Source organism: Pagrus major, chromosome 16, assembly GCF_040436345.1.
Source record: "Pagrus major chromosome 16, Pma_NU_1.0".
NCBI classification, from domain to species: Eukaryota; Metazoa; Chordata; class Actinopteri; order Spariformes; family Sparidae; genus Pagrus; species Pagrus major.
In genome coordinates, this window is record NC_133230.1 from 20,841,182 (window position 1) to 20,859,799 (window position 18,618).

The 18,618-nt window shown below is 40.4% G+C and overlaps 1 protein-coding gene across 2 annotated transcripts; it reads left to right on the forward strand.

Annotated features, from left to right (window-relative positions):
- Window positions 1–1,035: 1,035 nt before the first annotated feature.
- On the forward strand, window positions 1,036–17,741 carry aspg (asparaginase homolog (S. cerevisiae)). 2 transcript variants are annotated; one of them, XM_073483268.1, is made up of 17 exons: window positions 1,036–1,649; window positions 3,823–3,949; window positions 7,201–7,312; window positions 7,410–7,535; window positions 7,635–7,718; window positions 8,339–8,465; window positions 8,550–8,662; window positions 9,879–10,064; window positions 10,163–10,276; window positions 10,394–10,513; window positions 10,611–10,706; window positions 11,743–11,906; window positions 13,243–13,329; window positions 14,098–14,197; window positions 14,293–14,358; window positions 14,490–14,546; window positions 16,599–17,741. In XM_073483268.1, the coding sequence occupies exons 1-17, from the start codon at window positions 1,409–1,411 to the stop codon at window positions 16,629–16,631; spliced, it is 1,953 nt and encodes a 650-aa protein (XP_073339369.1). In that variant the 5' UTR covers window positions 1,036–1,408; the 3' UTR covers window positions 16,632–17,741. The 2 variants fall into 2 exon arrangements, with proteins under 2 accessions (XP_073339369.1, XP_073339370.1); XM_073483269.1 differs by lacking the exon at window positions 14,490–14,546.
- Window positions 17,742–18,618: the final 877 nt, after the last annotated feature.

Here is an 18,618-nt window from a genome sequence, read left to right on the forward strand (position 1 = left end):
GATAACACAATTCTGTGTTACACCTTTTAGTCAACTTATTTCCAACACATTACCACAAATTTTACATACATGTTTGTAATGTATGTTATAATATACCTAATTTCCATGAAATTATATCTACTTTTTGAGTAAAAAAAGCAGGAATTATGAATTATTTTGACTATAGTTAGGATCAGAGGCACATATGTTGATGCACAGACTGGTATATGTCAAAGTGTAGTCAGGATATTGTTTTGAAACCATTTAAATTGTTTTAATGGCAGCAAATAGTCACACCTGTTGTCCTCCTCTCTCTGTAGGTAGATCAGAAGTTGTGATGAAATTAGGTTTACACATCTGTAGCTTTGAAGTTGCACCACTAAATGTGGCTGGGTCAAATTGACCCGGGAAGACCACAAATGCTATACATTTTAATAAAACACACATAAAAAATAGTCATAATTATTTTTACTTGCAAAGAGCATAGTATGGAACCATCCATGTCGTTTTAAGGCAATTATATGGAAGAAAACAAAGTTCTGACATATTAACTTTTGAAAACGGGTCAAATTGACCCGAAGACAACAGGAGGGTTAAGTATTAAAAGTACAAATAAGAATAAATTATACACAGTGATAGAATGTAACTAAGTGCATATACTCAAGTACTGTACTTAAGTACAATTTAGAGGTACTTGTACATTACTTGAGTGACCCTGCCAGCTTCTTAGCTTCAAACAGTTTTCTGGGGACCTTATTTTCCTCTGAGAGCAGTTAGCTTATTTGAAAAAAATATTTCTGCGTTTGTACTATTACTTCATCAATATTGTAAATATTAAAATTCTGAGTTTGAATTTCTTCTCCACAACTACAGAGCGCCCCCTTAAAGTAAAACAAGAACTTTCCCACAGCCTCCAAAGCTGTTGCATGCAAACACACAGTATTATAATATGCAGTACATATTATTCAAATATATCATGATTTATTCATTTTAGCAGTGATATTGTAACAGTGAATCACATGCAGCAGTGCAGAGGAATTTACTGAGGATCCTGCACTTCAGGCCGCGCCCACACCAGTGACGTCAGATAGGATACTGTATGTCTATGATACTGTCCACCAGCGTTTCAAGGGCGACACTGTCAACAGGGGTCCTCCTACATGAGGAAGAGTCAAAACATAGTTAATTAAAGAGATGGTGTCCAGACAGATTTTTTCCTTCACGTGGCTGTGATGGAAGCAGCCTTTCTGTATTTGACACGTGTGTCAGGCTGCTTGAAGACCACAGTGCTCTGAACACGTTGGAAGAAGAAGAAGAAGAAGAAGACGAAGAAGAAGAAGCAGAAGAAGAAGCAGAAGAAGAAGCAGAAGAAGAAGCGCTCTTTAAAGAGGCAGCAGCGGCTCCCATCACCATCTCCTCTCAAGACATCATGGCGGATTATAACCTCACGCCGCTCGCTCGGGCTTTGTCACAACCACAGTTAGAACTGGCAGAAGCGAATGATGTTGTTCCTCCGCGGAGCATTCAGCTGCACCCGACCCGCATGAGAAAGTTGTCGAGCTGTAACTCGTTGGACTTAATCGAGCCGCTGGTCTCTCCCGCCGCCGCAGAGGCGCGAGTCCTCGTCATCAACACCGGAGGAACCATCGGGATGACACTTCACGACAACGGTAGCTGTAGCTAACTGCACTCATTGTACCGTCGTTATTTATTTATTCTTGTCAGCTTGCGTGGACAGCAGGTGGCGTGTTGATAGCAGTCGTGTTGTTCTCGTGTTACTGTGCGGTGGCATGAGGCATGGAGTAAGCCTCGTGTGACGACAGCAGGCACATCCTAAAATAGTCCTGCAGACAGATTAACCACACAGCCCTTGCTGGGATATATAGGTCTGTAGCTCTATGGAGTGACACTGGTGTCCACAAACCGCCCTCATGTGACAGCTGGATTTAAATGTAAAATGAGTCAGTGTTTCACAGAATCAGCATAGCCAGCTAAATGAATGACAGTGGGTACATCTCTGAGGGAGAGGACACCACCAGTTGAAGCAACACCACAGGTTCTTTCAATGAATAACTAAACTAGATGTTGACATGAGGCAGTGGACATGGAGTGAACTTAAATGACATTGAAATGACCCATCAGGTTGAAGTAGTGGTACATAGGGTTATAAAACTACTCAAAAGCCGCACTTGAATAATACACATGCCATGTTCAAAGATTACCAATTACCATTATTTACCAAATTACAAGGGAAGGTCACCCATCCGAAGAGTAGGCTACTTGGGTAAAAGTCTAAAAGTATCTGATAATAAATGTACTTAAGTATCAAAAGTACAAATAAGAATATACACAGTGATAGAATGTAACTAAGTGCATATACTCAAGTTATGTACTTAAGTACAATTTAGAGGTCCTTGTACATTACTTGAGTATTTTCATTCTCTGCTACTTTATACTTTCACTACCCCACATTTTGGAGGCAAATATTGTACTTTAGTTACTAGTTACTTTGCAGATTGCATCACAGCCAAAGTAGAACACTTTCAAATTGATTTACTTTATCGACCACCAGGCAAAAAATACACTGATTACGATAATCAGATAAATGCTGAATGTCGGATAGAATACTCAGTCGACCCAGAGTGTATGGTTAATACAGTATTATATACTATGACTTGTACTTTTGATACTTAAGTACATTTATTGCCAGAAAATTATTCAAGTATGTTTAATATCAAGACTGTACAAGACTTTTACTCCAGCACTAATCTTATAGGTGACTTTTCACAAGTATCCAATCAAATTTTTAGTATTTTTCTGATGATCAGAATCAGTGTTTTTTTCTTTTATTTATTATATCGGCGGTAAAATAAATGTATTTAAAAATGCACCTACTTTGGCTATGATGCAAATTGCAAAATAACTAGTAACTGAAGTACAATATTTGCCTCAAAAATGCAGAGTAAAGTATGAAGTAGCAGTAAAAATGGAAATACTCAAATAAGGTACAAGTACATCAAAATTGTAGTGAATGTACTCAGTTACATTCCATCACTGGGTTTAAGCCAGAACCAGACTTCTCCAGGGCCATCCATCAATATTTCACTTCCTTTGTTAAAAGGCTCTCTCTTATGTACTTTGTGGTGTTTACTCACCTCATAAAGCTATATTGTTTTGAAAGGGCTTTGTAATCAAATCTTATCATAATTGTAGGCTTGTCTCTCACTCTGGACTGTAGCTGTGATGTGTATGCTGATGTGGATATGTAGCCCACACATATCATGACGTGTCTCACAGTTATTATGTTTAAAGACACTGGGATCATCCAGGATATCGGTTCTGCCAGTTTACCACGTCAGTCCTTAGTTAAATATTGTGACCACTGTTTGTCATGGCATATGGAAATGACTGAGGTGACTGAAGTCCACTTTGGACTTTATAGCATATATTTACTTTGTGTGCCTTGGTCATGGGTGACCATGATATTTTTTTTCCTCTCCAATCTGTCTGTTTTTTTATGTGAGGACATTTTTTTAGAATTTCTTTATCCCCAACAGTATTCAAAGGTCTTCACTTTTGCATAAAGATTTTATAAATGTACTTAGTTCAGTAGCCTAAAACTTCTCAAGTTAATGTGTGTAAGAATCACACCCTTTTCAGCGTCTGCAATGATGCAGCCTCCTACATCTACCACTAGGGTTCAGTATGAGACTGATGTGTGGTGTTGAGATGATTGTACTTTTCTCCTCAATTGTTGCTGGTTAACAGTTATTCCACAGAGGGAAATCTATGAAATAATGCATTAACCATTTTTTCCCCCTATTTCTACTGTATAATCTACAGTGCTTGCCCCAAAAGCCAATGCGTTTGTGCAGAGCCTGCGTAAGTTGCCCATCATCCATGATGAGATGTATGCCCAGCAGACCTGCCTGTATGACTACTACGGGTCTGAGAACACCCTGGTCCTGCCGTAAGTGCTCCCAGAATTCCTCCATGCTCAGTCCACACACAGGTTTAACTTTAGTAAGGAAAATTACAATAAGATGTGTTCTGCTCTGCACATTCGCATGATCTTGTCTAGTGTGAGTGTAAAGAGTCAACATCTTCTGATTCCAGCTTCCTAAATGTGAATATTTTCTAGTTTATTTACTACTTGTCCTGAGAAGGTCATCTTAGGCTTTAGGCATTTCTCACCTAGCTGACATTTTTGAACCAAGAAATAAAAGATTAATTGTCAGCTTCTATTGATTGGTAATGAAAATAACTTGTAGTTGCAGCCCTAGTCTTATGTGTTGTAAACTATGTGTAATAGCTGTTTTGGTTTTGTTTAAAACAAAGTTTCAAAGGGAACAGTGTACTTATCTTATAGATGCTTAAAAAAACGTATAATTGATTCAAGTCAGCTTAAAAAACCATTCCAGTTAAATGTATTTACTAGTTTGACAGCTAACTCGGTTTATTTTGTTCCACTGTAAAGTGTTTAATTGATATTTAGTTGAATGTAATTGTCTAATACCTCAAAGATTATCATGTGAACAGCTCTTAAGGTCAGTAGGGATCACAGATGCAGAAAGTGGTGACTTTTTTTAAATCACTGCATTAATAATGAAACAATTATTAATAAATAATAAAATATTCTTAAGGAAGCCTATCATATCCCATATTCGGCTTAAAGGACTACCTGTCCTCATAGTGAGAAAATGTAACACTTAGTTCAATGTAAGGTTATTGTCCTAGAGAGCTAACCCTGGCCTAAATCATATCAGTTCTACAGTATGTGAAATAATACATACGCTTGTCAGATATTTTGCAAAGACGGTTGGTTGTATAGGCTAAATCATGTTTAAACTAATGAAATCTTCACCTTTTTATAATCATAACTACTTCTTTATTACCACAAGTACAGTTTGTGTTATGGTCTTCATATAATATCATACTATAAAAGGCAGAAACTTAATGGAAACAACTCCCTCTCCTCCTAGTAATTGTTTTAATAACCCTACATTCCTTTTGTTGCTTTAACAGGAAGTTAACACATCATTCTGAGTATCTACATCATGGGTGCTGTTGCAGTTCTAGCGTTGTGTGTGTGCTTGCAGTGAGCCTGAGAGTATTATAATTACTCTGCTGTCCTAGAGACCGAATGTTAGGGTGTGCTTGCATGACAGGAAATGCATGCCGACGTGGCCTTTGGCAGTAGGAGAAAATACCAGGGAGGACACAGGAGCATGGAGCTGTGTATTGCCTGGAGTTTTCATGTGTCTGTTACTCTGCACCTGCTAATGTCACCTCTGTCATCAACAAGATAGCTGCTTTAATTTGCAGCCCAGCTGGGATAACCTGCTGTTTCTTGGAGGTTTAGTTTGTGAGTAGCTGCTTATGGCCTGCTGGGAACAGCAAGGCTAACCTACTCTACCGCATGTTTGATCCATATTGTCTTGTGCATGTGCTGTGGAGCAGTAAGAATGGAGCTCGCGACCAGCCTCCCAGCTGATCAGCAGTCTCTGTGGGGTCTTAATTACCCACGTTTCCACCCCAGGAACCTTCCCTAAGGACTGGGCGCAGGCCGTCTCCCTGCAGTGTAAACGCAGGGAGATGGGATATAAATTAAATTCAGGGGACATTATTTTACCCCCCAAAAAGACCCCTTTCCAAAAGCACAGGAACATTGGAGGTTGGGCTTGCAGCTCTGAACTTTGCTGATTTGTCAAGTACTTGAGTCTTTTTGTTTTGTTGTTCATTTTACAAAAAAAATGCAACACTTGAACATACATCAGCATGATGAGAACTACCTAAAATGACAGAGACAATAATGTAGCCTTTGCTAACATAATATTCAACTGTATTTTTAATATGAATATCTGAGCATGTTCCTTGTTGAATTTACTAATATTTTTTGTAGGTTTACATTTTAATATTTGCTCATCCTTGCGTTGGCGTAGCGTTAAAATCACCTGAAGTAGGCTCATATGCAAGTCTAATGGGCATACTGTTGATAGTATGCCCAGCCTGTGCTGAAGGAGGGAATTAGTTTATTGATTTATTGAAAAGCTTTATTCATGTGATGACGAGAGGCAGTGCCACAAGGCCATTCGCAACCCCACCTCCAACACTTACACATACAGATACACACTCACACTTAAAGACATTCATTATTCTTAAGCTATGAGGCATCTTAGCACTGGTATGCTAATGTGTAGCTTTGCTCCACCTTGGGGTACACTGCCAGAAAGATGAATAATTGGTGATTTGAATAGTGTTTTCTTGTGGCACTTTGGCTTTAAGATTATCAACAACATATGTTTGAGGGTCGTGTGTGGACTTAAGGCCAATTAGAAGAGTGTGTGCAGGACCCCTGGTTGGGTGGACTGGGGCTTGCTTGCTCGTCCCCCTGCTGTTCCATTCAGCTCCTATCTCGACGTTATAAGGCTGCCCTATGGTAATGTGGGGGGTGTCCTGCCCTGTCTCTTTAAAAGGGAGATTAAAAAGAAAATCTTTCCATGGCTGTTTAGCCAGTCACGCTGCCTTACACGGAGTGTCGCAGGTGGGGCCATGGGACGCATGAGCTAAACTCCACTTCGAGGCGACATAAATACATGCAAGGCTTGTTTTTAAATGAAAAAGAAACACAGGGTTTTGCTCTAGCCTGGAATGTCTCATCTAATAACCCTCAAGTTAAATATAATCAGCCACCTGAATTCCCTCAGCTTTGCCTGTATTTACAATACGCAGTGATAAAGCGCCACAGAACATTAGGACTTGACAGTGGAAAGGGAAAATGGCACATTTGAAAGTGCAGCACTCACTGTATGCCTGCCATGCCCCTCCCTTTTACACTTCCAAACCTCTCTGTTTGTCTGAAACAGGTTCTGGCACCCTGCTGCTGAGACAGAAGGCCCGGCTAAATAGACTTTGTCTCGCTTCATAAAGTCAGCTCGGTTTTTAGCATTCCCCTAACCTTCTTTAAACTCACTTCTCACACTTAACCAGAACTTTGTTAAATGAGCACAATGAAGACTAACACTCATCTGTGAAGATGATAATCACTTGTTTAACCGTGTGTCCTTAATTAGTTTTGGAGTGAACATCTGAACTAATAAAGACTAAAACCACTGATTCACTTTGGACTGCCTTTGTTCTGCTTTGGTTTCTGTAGATATGATAATTAACCTGTGTATATAATGATAGAAGCTCATAGATAAACCTCTCTCTCTTTTCCAGGCTAAGCAAAGACAATAAGAGGATAATATACACTGTATTAGAGTACAACCCTTTGCTGGACTCCTCCAATATGACTACAGAGGACTGGGGTCGAATTGGAAAGGACATTGAGGTACTTACTGCTGGATCTATGTTGATATAATATGCTGGGGAAAAAATGTTTTGATTCTGCCAATCTGATTCCAACATTTTTTCTTGTCTCTCTCTAGAAAAACTATGAAAACTTTGATGGTTTTGTCATCCTTCACGGCACAGACACTATGGCTTACACGGCCTCTGCCCTGTCCTTCATGTGTGAACATTTGGGCAAACCCATCATTCTCACCGGTTCACAGGTAAGAGCTGCTGTCCCCAGGGGTCTAAAAAAGAAAACGAGCAAAATGCTTTCGAAGTAATTTACTGTCCTCTTAAGATGAGAAATGTTCTGTCTGCAGGTGCCCATCTATGAGATGAGGAATGATGGCAGAGACAACCTGCTGGGGGCGCTGCTGATTGCGGGCCAGTTTGTGATTCCTGAGGTGAGGAAATGGAGATGGGACATACATTCTTCTGTCTTTGGTATAAGATTATAAGAGAAATTACATTTGGCAGCCTTAAAGAAGGAAAATCAGGGTCTGGGACTGAGTAAAAATTGAAGCTGTAGATGAATGCCAGTTGTGGCTTTCCTTTGTGAACTTTGAAGATTTTATGTCTGAAGTTGATACATGAAAAATGAAATGAATTCTAAATTAACCAATAAAAATAATCCTATAATATTTTAAACCCATCTATTCGTAATGCGTGGAGAAAAGGTGGTGTGTTCTGCAAAGACAGGCGTCAGCAGGTAACAAAGGCAACTTGTCTGATGAGATTGCTTGCAAACGACAGTGTTTCGCAATACTACACAATGATTTCAGAACAGGTAGAACAATGACAAGTGTTATCCATCAATGTATAACCGAAGTGCAGTAACAGTTGTGTCCATTGTATTTAATCGAATTTACTGCATCGACGGATTTTACCAAAACATGTTTTCATTTACAGACATTTAATAATCAGTTTTGACAAACATCTTTTGACTTATGTACACAGGTTTCCATGTATATGTTAAGTCAAAGAGAAAATATTGCGCATCAAATTTATCTTTGTCTCTGTTCAGGTGTGCCTCTATTTCTACAACAAACTCTACAGAGGGAATCGTGTGACCAAGGTGGATACGGCGAGTTTCAATGCATTCAACTCTCCTAACTTGGCTCCTCTGGCCATCGCTGAAGTGGATATTACAAGTAAACCAGTGCTGTCAATGGTTTTATGACTATTCTTCAGAAGAGTCCTTCTTTAAATCTGTGTCTCCATCTTTTCCTTTTTAGTCAACTGGGATACAGTGTGGAGGGCAAACACCACAGCAAAGTTTCAAGTCAGCACCGAGCTGAACAGGAATGTTGGCCTGCTTAGGCTCTTCCCAGGAATCACTGCTGCTACTGTGAGTTGTTCAGCCCCTGAACCGGACCACAGAAGTTTTATTCTGTCTCTCACAGTCCAGAGGTTACTTGTTGTCTTTGTTATTTAGTTAATGTAACACATGACCAAATAATTAAATACTTGAATGATACATCCAAACTGTTGGTGGTTTTGAATATAATTAGTTACATAATCTTAAGAAAAAGGAACACTTTGTCTCACCAGTACAATCTGATGTCATTCCAATATATTTTGGTAATTGCACAATTTCAAATCAACACCAGATTGTATTTAGTCAAATGATGAAGGCAGGAAATACCTAAAGTTTAACCAGCATGCTGAAAATGTTTGCCCTCTCAATGTATTAAAATGTAATTAAAAATATGTTCTTCAAAGGTAAATGACTGCTCAAATCTGTAGTTCTGTCGAACTGCAATAAAATATAGTTAACTTTAATTTAATTGTGCTATTACCCGTCGTCAGTTACCTTCGCGGTCATGTAAACTGCCATCAAAGCTCAGCCCAGAGAAAGATGAGAAGGAGTTATGGGCCATGACCAATCACCCTGTAAAAGAGGGAGGATTGGCGTAGATACTGTAACATTTAGCCGCACCCCCCTCCCCTGCAGAGGCTGCCGGGAAGCTGACTTTACTGTCTCAATCTGCTCCTACTGCCCAGCTCGGCTATCAAGACTTCCTTACAGCATTTAAGTGCCTTTACGAGGCAGCGTTTTGATTAGGCACAGGGCCCCCGTGTGCTCTCCGCTGTACTAGAGCTTCATTGGTAATCTGCTGTCAAACATTTCTCGTCAAAACTGCTTATCGCATCAAAAAATACTGACTGAACCTGGCACTTTTAATGTCACCTTCTTCTCACATTTTACGGTAACTGCCTTGGTCTTGCCAAGTGACTTTATGCGTGCTAACACCTTCAGATTAATTGCTCTCCTTCCTGCCATTTCAGTCATCTGCCATTCTAGTCATATGCCATGGCTAATGATGTGGTATAGGGCCTCCTGGTGCCAGCCAACCAGTGACTGAGATGCTGGTTGCATAGATGGCACCAGATGGGCTTTTAGGAGAGTGGATGGACTCGTGCATTGGAGGGAGAGATGCTGCAGGAAAAATAACATGGAATACTAATTCCTCAATTTGATTCTGCACAGTTCAGCAGCCAGTTTAGTTGGCCATGATTTTGCGAGTTTGCGATTTTGCGATCTTTGTTTTATCTGTGTTCAGGTGAGGGCTTTCCTGCAGCCGCCCATGGAAGGTGTGGTCCTGGAGACCTATGGTAGTGGTAATGCCCCCGATAACCGTCCTGACCTGTTGGAAGAGCTGAAGAAGGCCACTGATTCTGGTGTCATCATCATAAACTGCACCCAGTGTCTGAGGGGGACCGTGTCAGCGTCTTACAACACTGGCAAGGTGTGCCACGTCACCTACAAGTCAATACTGACACTTTTACTATAACTTGTGACATTTTTGAAGAATCATTCAAATCATATATTCCTTTGACTTCCCAGGTGTTGATGGATGCCGGGCTGATAGCAGGTGGAGACATGACGCCAGAGGCGGCTCTGTCAAAGCTGTCCTACATACTGGCCAAGAGAGACCTTGATCTAGCTGCCAAGAAAAAGGTTGGTGTCCACATTAAAAAATGATATCCAGTAACAGGAACTCCACATAGATATTAATAATACTATCATAAGGAAAAAAAGTGAAACACAGGTGTGTGTTTGTGTTTGTGTGTCCAGATGATGAGTCAGAACCTGCGAGGTGAGATGAGCGCCGACTTAGCAGGGGCCAAGCTGAATCTGAGCGACAGCCGTTTCATCCAGGTCATCGCCAAGTCTCTGAGCATCAGCTGCAAGGAGGTTAGTGGCACTTCAAGTTCAACAATAAAAAAAAAGAGTTTCTGTCATTATACATTCAGACAAGTAGCAGTTTTTCAAAAACCTGTGGTGTGTGCAGGAGCTGGAAGCCATCCGTGATGCCCTGACCCCCCCACTGGCATGTGCTGCTGCCAAGATTGGAGACGTGGAGGCCTTAGAAGCCCTAAAGGAAATGGTAAACAACACTATGGTCTCTACCACACGTACTGTATGTAAAATTGTTTGTTGATAATGTAATAACCCTTTTATACCCAAACCCTGTCAGATGTCAGATGCATCAGCCTTCTGAGACTTGCGAAATGCAACTCAGAGATAAACTTTTATGCCAGCCAAACAGCATTTGAACCATCTTATCTGTTTGTTTTGTGCGGTCAACGCACGCAGGTTAACCTTTCCCACTGGTGGTTTGCCAAGGAAAAAATGCTCAGGGTCACTCGCACTGCCAAACAAAACATGAGGCGAGACTGGTAAGGCAGGCCTAGAGCGAGCTGGGCGGTCACATGTACATGTTTTATGTGGCTTGACTTGTGAGCAGTCGCTGCTTGGATCACCCTACAGCCTCTAAGGTCAAATCTAAAGTACTATCTGTACTATCCTGACACTTGGATACAAGCACTTGATATACAATTGGATACAATTAAATGAAGCTTAGTGGTTGTTTAATACATTTTCTCTCTTTGCGATGGATCTTTGATTTCAGTTGAATTTTCATTTATCCCCTTACTCCTCATTTATTTGGTTGTTGCCTCTGTTCAACAAGTGCTGCTGAACAGTAATAAAGAGAAGAAATTGCACTCTTCATTACAAATAAGGCTAGTGATATTATATATTACTGTTACTATCAGAACATCCCATAAAAAAACAGATCCCAACAATGTGTTAATCTGCCCCTCAACTTCCCTATGCTTTCTGTGGCACTCCATTCCCAATGGTTTCTGTTAAAGACAGGTCGAAAACATAAAGATTAATTTAAAAGGCATAGTCATTTCCTGAAACAGCCTGGCACTGTAGCGTCATTGTATTGAAGCCGCGTGTCACCCAGTGCAGCCGTGTGGCTCATTGATGGGTTTTTTGGATGACAACGGAAGTCTATGACACAGAAGAAAAGCTATATCAGATTATATAGAAGGATCAATTCATTGTTGGCCTTTTGTCTTTTCATTTTATTCCAGATGTGTTGACTGTAAGACTGTAAATATCTTTTATCACAGGGGAGTAACATGTGCCTGGGTGACTACGACGGACGTACACCCCTGCATATCGCCGCCTGTGAGGGCCACCTGAATATGGTGCAGTACTTACTGATTAACGGAGCGTCAGTCTATGCTAAAGATCGTTATGGGGACACACCCCTGTGCAACGCTGTACGCTTCAGGTAAGACTCAAACAATAAGGGGCTGATGTGTTTGTTTTCCTATGCCTGTTAAAGTAATAAGGCCATTTCCCCCTTTTGGCCATTAGCAACCATTAAGTGTTTGCTGGAAAAATGTGTTGTTAATAGCAGCTATAGAGGCGACTTCATTAAATGGGCTGCTGCAAGGTAGGGAATCTGGCTCTGCTTAAATGACAGCGAGGGTGCAGCGGTTGTCAGAGGGGGGTTGAAACCAGGGGAGCAACTCGTAATGGAGTTTAGAGGCCGGGCAATAATTATAAACTAATTAGGCTAATTGTCATCTGACAGTTCAGACGGTGTTTATTTTTACCAGAGCTGTTTTTTTGTTTTTTTTTAATTTTCGTCATTCGTTGACATTGCTCTAAATGTCTATGAGGGAGAAGCCGTGCTTAATGTTTTCAGTTTTTATGTTGAGCCTCAGGGTGAAAACGTTGTATGTGTGGAAGCCGTGCCAAATGGCTGTTGTCCTATTTTAACGGTTGGCACTGCAAGTATAGACCTGTTTCCTTTTGTCGTGGTAGAGGGACGTATTGGAGCACTTACACCTGTTGTTACACTTCCTATGCCACACACCTGGGCTTGCTCTGCTCTTCCTAAATGTATTTTTTAACCTCTTTATTGGTGCAATATAACATTACTAAAAGATTTAGTTGTATGTCTTATGACTTCCTAAATGCATTTAATAAACTGACGCTGAGTCATACATCTGGGGTTGCTGTGATGTGTCATTTCTTAGTTACTACAGTTGGATGCCCTTATAAGGAGTGGCAGAAACCTAGAGAGAAGGGTTAAACAGCAAATATGGGGAGTGTCCTCTAAACCAGTCCTACCAACCTGCTCCCAGTTTCACAGATGAGAGATACTGGCTTCTTACCGCTTGACAGGAAGTCTTCTAAGTCCTTCTCAATAGTTTCTTGGCTGTAGCTCCACATTCCTTTAAACAATTAAACCTCAAATTGAATCCTTATTGCAGAGCAAGCCTAGTTCTTTTTTTATAAACTCAGCCGCTCAGTGTAGAGCAATTTCAGAGCTTTTTGTTTTGTTGTTAACTTCCTGTCACCGCCAGTGTCACTGCAGGTGACTCCTGCGTGGGTGGCTCTTTGCGGGCACAAGGAGCGTGTTCTCACATGCCAAACTCCAGTCGCTGCCACGCTGACTCTGTCAGTGAAAGTCCACATTTGAAAGTCTAGAACCCTAGGCATTAAATTAACATGTTAAAATGACATTATATCAAAATTATCCTTTGATGATTACAGTATCAGCTGATAAAAACAGTAATAAATATATCACTTCATTGCATGTCCCCTAACTAACTCAGGCACAAGGATGTTGTGCAGCTGCTGAGAAAGACTGGGGCCCACTTCTCCAGAAACAAGCTGGAGGAAGCAGGAACAGAGCTGTGCAGGTGAGACACTCAAAAAGCATGTCTTCAAACAATCGCACAAGTCGCCAATTCACAGCCATCCACAGTGACCCATCCTACATAGCTGACACCGGTACAACCAGTTGCCCCGCTGTTACACAAACTGTAGGAATGCCCCCTGACAGCATAGCTTCGGATCTGTTTTGCATCACTGGTGTCGGCAGGTATACGATACACTCTGTGGCCCCTGTTAGTTATCTACCCGAGACACTCAACAGGTTTTGTCAAGACAGTTCCGATTTGCAGTTTCAGAAACACACCTGCCTTGATGTACAATAAGAATGACAGGTTGCTATTATGGTAAGTCAAAAAACATCTGAGTCATGAAGCCCAACTTTTTTTATGTTTCCTTGATGTGTTGGTAAGGTCATTTCAAAACAACCTTCTCCCATTGTCTATTTAATGTATCAATAATAGTGCTGCAGGAATGAGTCCTAAAACCAGGCAATGCAGTCGCATATTTGCAGTTTGCTTCCCTTGTTTTTAAGTCAATTGGTTTTTTGATTAGATGCCTGAAATAAGAGATTTTCATGTTTTATTCTGTGACATAAAATACGTCAGCTTGTTTTCTGCAATAATCCAAAATACAATTTAAAAATACTCCCATTCACTTTATATTGTCGAGTGAACCAGGGCATTGCTAACTTCCTGGTAGTCCTAAGACAGTATATCATCCCTGCAGCACTCTATACTGATTTTGGTAAATGGAGCTGTTTGCAGTAATAATAACTGTCAAATCCTGTGTGTCAGCCTGGCAGCCAGCGGAGACCTGGAAGGCCTGGAAATCTGGAGCATAGCCGGAGCAGATCTGAATAAACCAGGCTATGACGGACAGACGGCCGTCCAAGTGGTGCGTTCTAGAGACACGGGTTCACCTTAAATAACACTTATGAATTCATAAAGTAAAACCACTTCCTGTTGATTCTCCGTTGTCATTCTTCACAGGCCAAGGCTGTTGGCAAAAAAGATGTAATGGCATTTTTGGTCCAACTCATGAGCAATAAATCCAAGGTGATTCTGTTCTCTTCTAGCTGCTGCATGTATCTAATTCTTTCATGTCAAACAGATTAATTCAATATGCTTTTGTTTATTCTCTGTCTATAATTGCCTCTCAATTACATGTTTGTCTTGTTTAATTTCAGACAGTATTTGGTGACTTTAATGAGTATGATGAATATGATGATGATGATGATGATGAGGTAAATGAGATTTGGTGAATGTGTGTCTCCCAATTTCTGTGCTTGTCCCATATTGGCCATAGAGACAGAGCGCAACATGTCACACTCTGAAAACCAAGGCCACCAGAGGGGAAAACACTTGGCACCACAATATGCAACTAAGCGCTGAAACACGACCAAAATGTCTGTAAAAATGTACAAATTTCATTTTTAGCTGTTGTGTACTCACTCTCTCTTGTGATGTGTGATGAATCGGGCACAATTGTCATTTTTTTGGCTTCAACCAGCCGTTTATCTGTTAACCACAGATTCATAGTAGGTCTCTCACAGCCAACTTTGTAGTAATAAGCTCCAGAAATTGGAAAAATGTAGAAAGAAATAATTTAGCTAACTTTTGGATAGCAAATTACACCACAGAGATTTTGTACGAAGTTACAATCAAGCTAGCAAAGACACTGATAACCATGTTATGGTAGCGGTACTTTAGAAAGTAACTTGTACATTGCAAGATTACTGCTATTTAAAAGTAATTCATTATGCGACAGGGTTACTTACTGTGAAAAGTGACTCATGAGAGTACTTTTGTTTATTACCCGCTGTAACTCTGCGGGATGACAGACTCTATCCATTTCACAGCTCTTCATTAATCTTTTATGTCTGATTACAAAACATAAAATTTATTGTAAACAGGGGTGCACATAGCACAGCAATATAAGCACGTATTCTTTTTTTAATTTTTTAATTCAACTTCTTTTTATTTTTCCCGAAACAGTTTCTGTTCATAATATAAAAATGGTGCAAAGGCTTCTGGGATTTCCTTTTTTGTACTTTGTGGACACAAAAGGAACAGGGAAATGGATTATTTATTTGAAAACCAAATTAGAGATTAGAATTGCAAAACTAACACGAGGTTTCTCTTTACAACAAAAAAGTAATCTGTAATCTAACTTGTAACTGTTGTACTTTGTAACATGGTGAGTTAAACAAAGTAAAACAAAGCAATATCACTACAAAACAATTTGTTTCTACATTTGGAAGACCTCCTGAACACACCACATGCAAAAATAACACTTTTACAAACAAACACAAATTTATTAAAGTGTACTAGCCACCTCACACAACACAAAATCAAAGGAAAGCGATGAGTTTTCCCCTCTGGGATGGTTGGGACATGCTTGCGATCTGTCTCTGAGATCCTCCCTCTCATGGCTGCTTTGGCTCCTCTTTATCTTTGTGTATGTCATCTTGTGCCTATTATCTATCGATCTGTCCATTATTGTCCTTCTCAACGTTTTTGGAAGTGCATGCGCTGAGCAAACAGCAAGTTACTCTCCTTGATAGTGTCACAGTCTATGATGGAACTAAAACAAACATACCGTATATATACACAACACATTCACAGCTACAGGCAATTTAGACTTTAGGCTGCCAATTCACCCAACACCTGGAGGAAAACCTGCGTGATAGCTTGACAACACCAGACGCCACAGACAAAGGTCTCTGCTGGAGAATACAGCAAAATGAATTAAAAGAGATTTCAAAAGATGGAATGTAAGACAAAATCTGGTAATCTGGTTGTTATTTTAAAGTACATTTCTAAAAAGAAAAAAAGACATAAAATATGGTTGCTAAAGTTATTTTTAGTGGACTTAATAAGATAAATCAAACGTTTGTCTGAGCAGTTTGATAAAATCAAAGTATCTAAGCAACATGTGCTTCACTGGTTCCAGCTTTTCAAATGTGAGGATTTCCTAATTTGTCTCTGGTTTCATAATTTATTCTCTAAATAATAATAAAAAAACATTGTTTGATTGATAAATAAAGTGATTGTTATTAGCAGCCCTAGTTTCGAGAGGAAGCCGTCAGCGTATGAGCTAAACCTGCCTCAGACCTTTTTACCTTTGGTTCAAATGCTAAACCTGTGCAGCCTGCTTTACACAAGGCTGACCAGCACATGTGTGTGTGTGTGTGTTTGTGCTTGTGTGTGCACACTTCTAGTCAAGAGCACCGAAACATCTCTCACCTCACCATTGCTCCATACTAATCCTGTCTCTGTTTGTCTCCGTCCTGCAGATCGTGTTCACCGTCCCTCCAGCAGGAATGTGAGCCGACAAACAGGAACCGTCCTCAGTTTGCGTCCACTTCATCCTTAAATCGTCCTCTACACAGCGTCCACTATCCTACTGAATCTCACAGTCACTCTCACTTATATTTGTGTGATATTTAAAGCCATCACTGCTGACAGTTTTTCCCTCCAAACCCACTAAAAGCACAACGTTGTGTAGCCACTGATTTGAATTGCACAGTGCTAAAAAACACTATATGTACGTATATGTTTGACTGTTGTACAGAAGTACATGTATGAGGAAACATTATCATCCTGAATATTTTAATCAAGTGCTTTTATCACCAAGTATGTGTAACATACATGTGTAATCAGGGAATTCAGGCTGAGCTTGAGCTGTTTTAACATGAAGAGTGCTGAAACCTCCTTCAACTGTGAATGATGGTGGTTAAATCTTTATTTTTTAATTTACAAAACGAGTTAAAGAACTTGACTACTGCTGTGACATTTCTTTATAAAGTACTATTGTCTCTTGCTGAAGCAATATATCAATGATATCTGGAACTACAGGGTGATCTCTATTTTTATGCTTATTTTTACAATGAGAGTCTGTAAACTCATCAAATCACGCATCCTATCAAACTGTAGCACTTGTCCACGTATGCCTCTGCCCCTGAAGTGAAGGTTTTTCATTTCCTTCTGCTTAAACAGGTACAACAAAAACCTGCAGTCGCCCTTCAGACTCATCCAGCCTGTTTCACTCGCTGATTGTCGAGCTAGAAGAGTCACTTAGCTCCATTTTTGAAATGGAAACGGAGATAAAGCTGCAGTTTCTGTTGTATTCTTTGAAAGAACTGACAAATAGGCGCACATGGTGTTAAACATTGTTTGTTATGATTTACTTTTTACAATAAACAGGTCATTTTTTTTTACACTTTAATGTTATCTCGGAAGGAATCTTCTGTGATGACGCGCAACTTTACAGTGCAAACAACTTTGAGACGACTTGAAATTTGTCCTCCTGTTTGTGTTAATGTCTGTACTGCCTTTGTTGTGTTCAAAAAATGTAAAGAAAAGGGTGTGTGTGTGTGTATGTGTATGTGTGTGAGGGACCCTTCTCAAGCAACAGAAATAAATCTCTTGTTTCAACACACTGTCTCCAGTGATTGCTTCTGTGTTGCACCAAACCCTGAAACTCATTGAAACCGTGCTGGTGCTCCTCCTGGCTAAAGATTCATGAGCAATTTCCCATTTGACATGGTTTTCTGTATGAATTAGTGCACATCCAGCCAATTGGTGGAGGTCATTTCTCTTAGCACGGTTCCTTTGTGTTCTCTAAAGAAATGTGTTCTGAATAATAATTGGATTGTGACTGCAGCAGCGGGCCTTGAGGAGGAATACATCAAACTTAAATGTGGAGGTTATCTAACACCAGAATTTCACCAGAAATTAGACAAAGGTTAGGTGACATTAAAACCCTGTACGTCCATGTGACTTCTCAGTCTGCACTGGCTGGTATTTGCTATCTCTGTCTCGAGGGCGGCTGCCCTGTCGTGCTCCTTGCTGGTGGAACCCAGCTCATCCGGTTAGACCAGCATGGGCCTCATTCCTCCTTGAATGAGAGGCTTGTATGAACCTAGCCCCAAAAAACACTATATAAAGAGCTCTTAACACTGCAGTCAGTCACTCTGAGCAGGGATGACACCGAGGAAGCACATTCGCACAAGGACAGAGCTCCTCACCTTCTCCAGGTAAGCACTCCTGACACACAGCTTGTTTTTCTGAGGCCCTCTGTGTCTGAAATCTGCTGCCGTGATGCGTTCACTGTCTACAGGTCGTTTCAGGAAACTAATCCTAGCTGCTGCTGTTTTTTTTTCTGTTTTTTCACCAGAGGATTCAACTGTGGTAAAGTGAAGTTTGGCGGATTTTGCCAAGAAGAAGAAGAAGAAGAAGAAGAAGGAAAGAAGAAGAAGAAGAAGGAGAAGAAGTGTGTGGTCTCTCTGATTAAGTGGTTCTCAACAGTTCAAC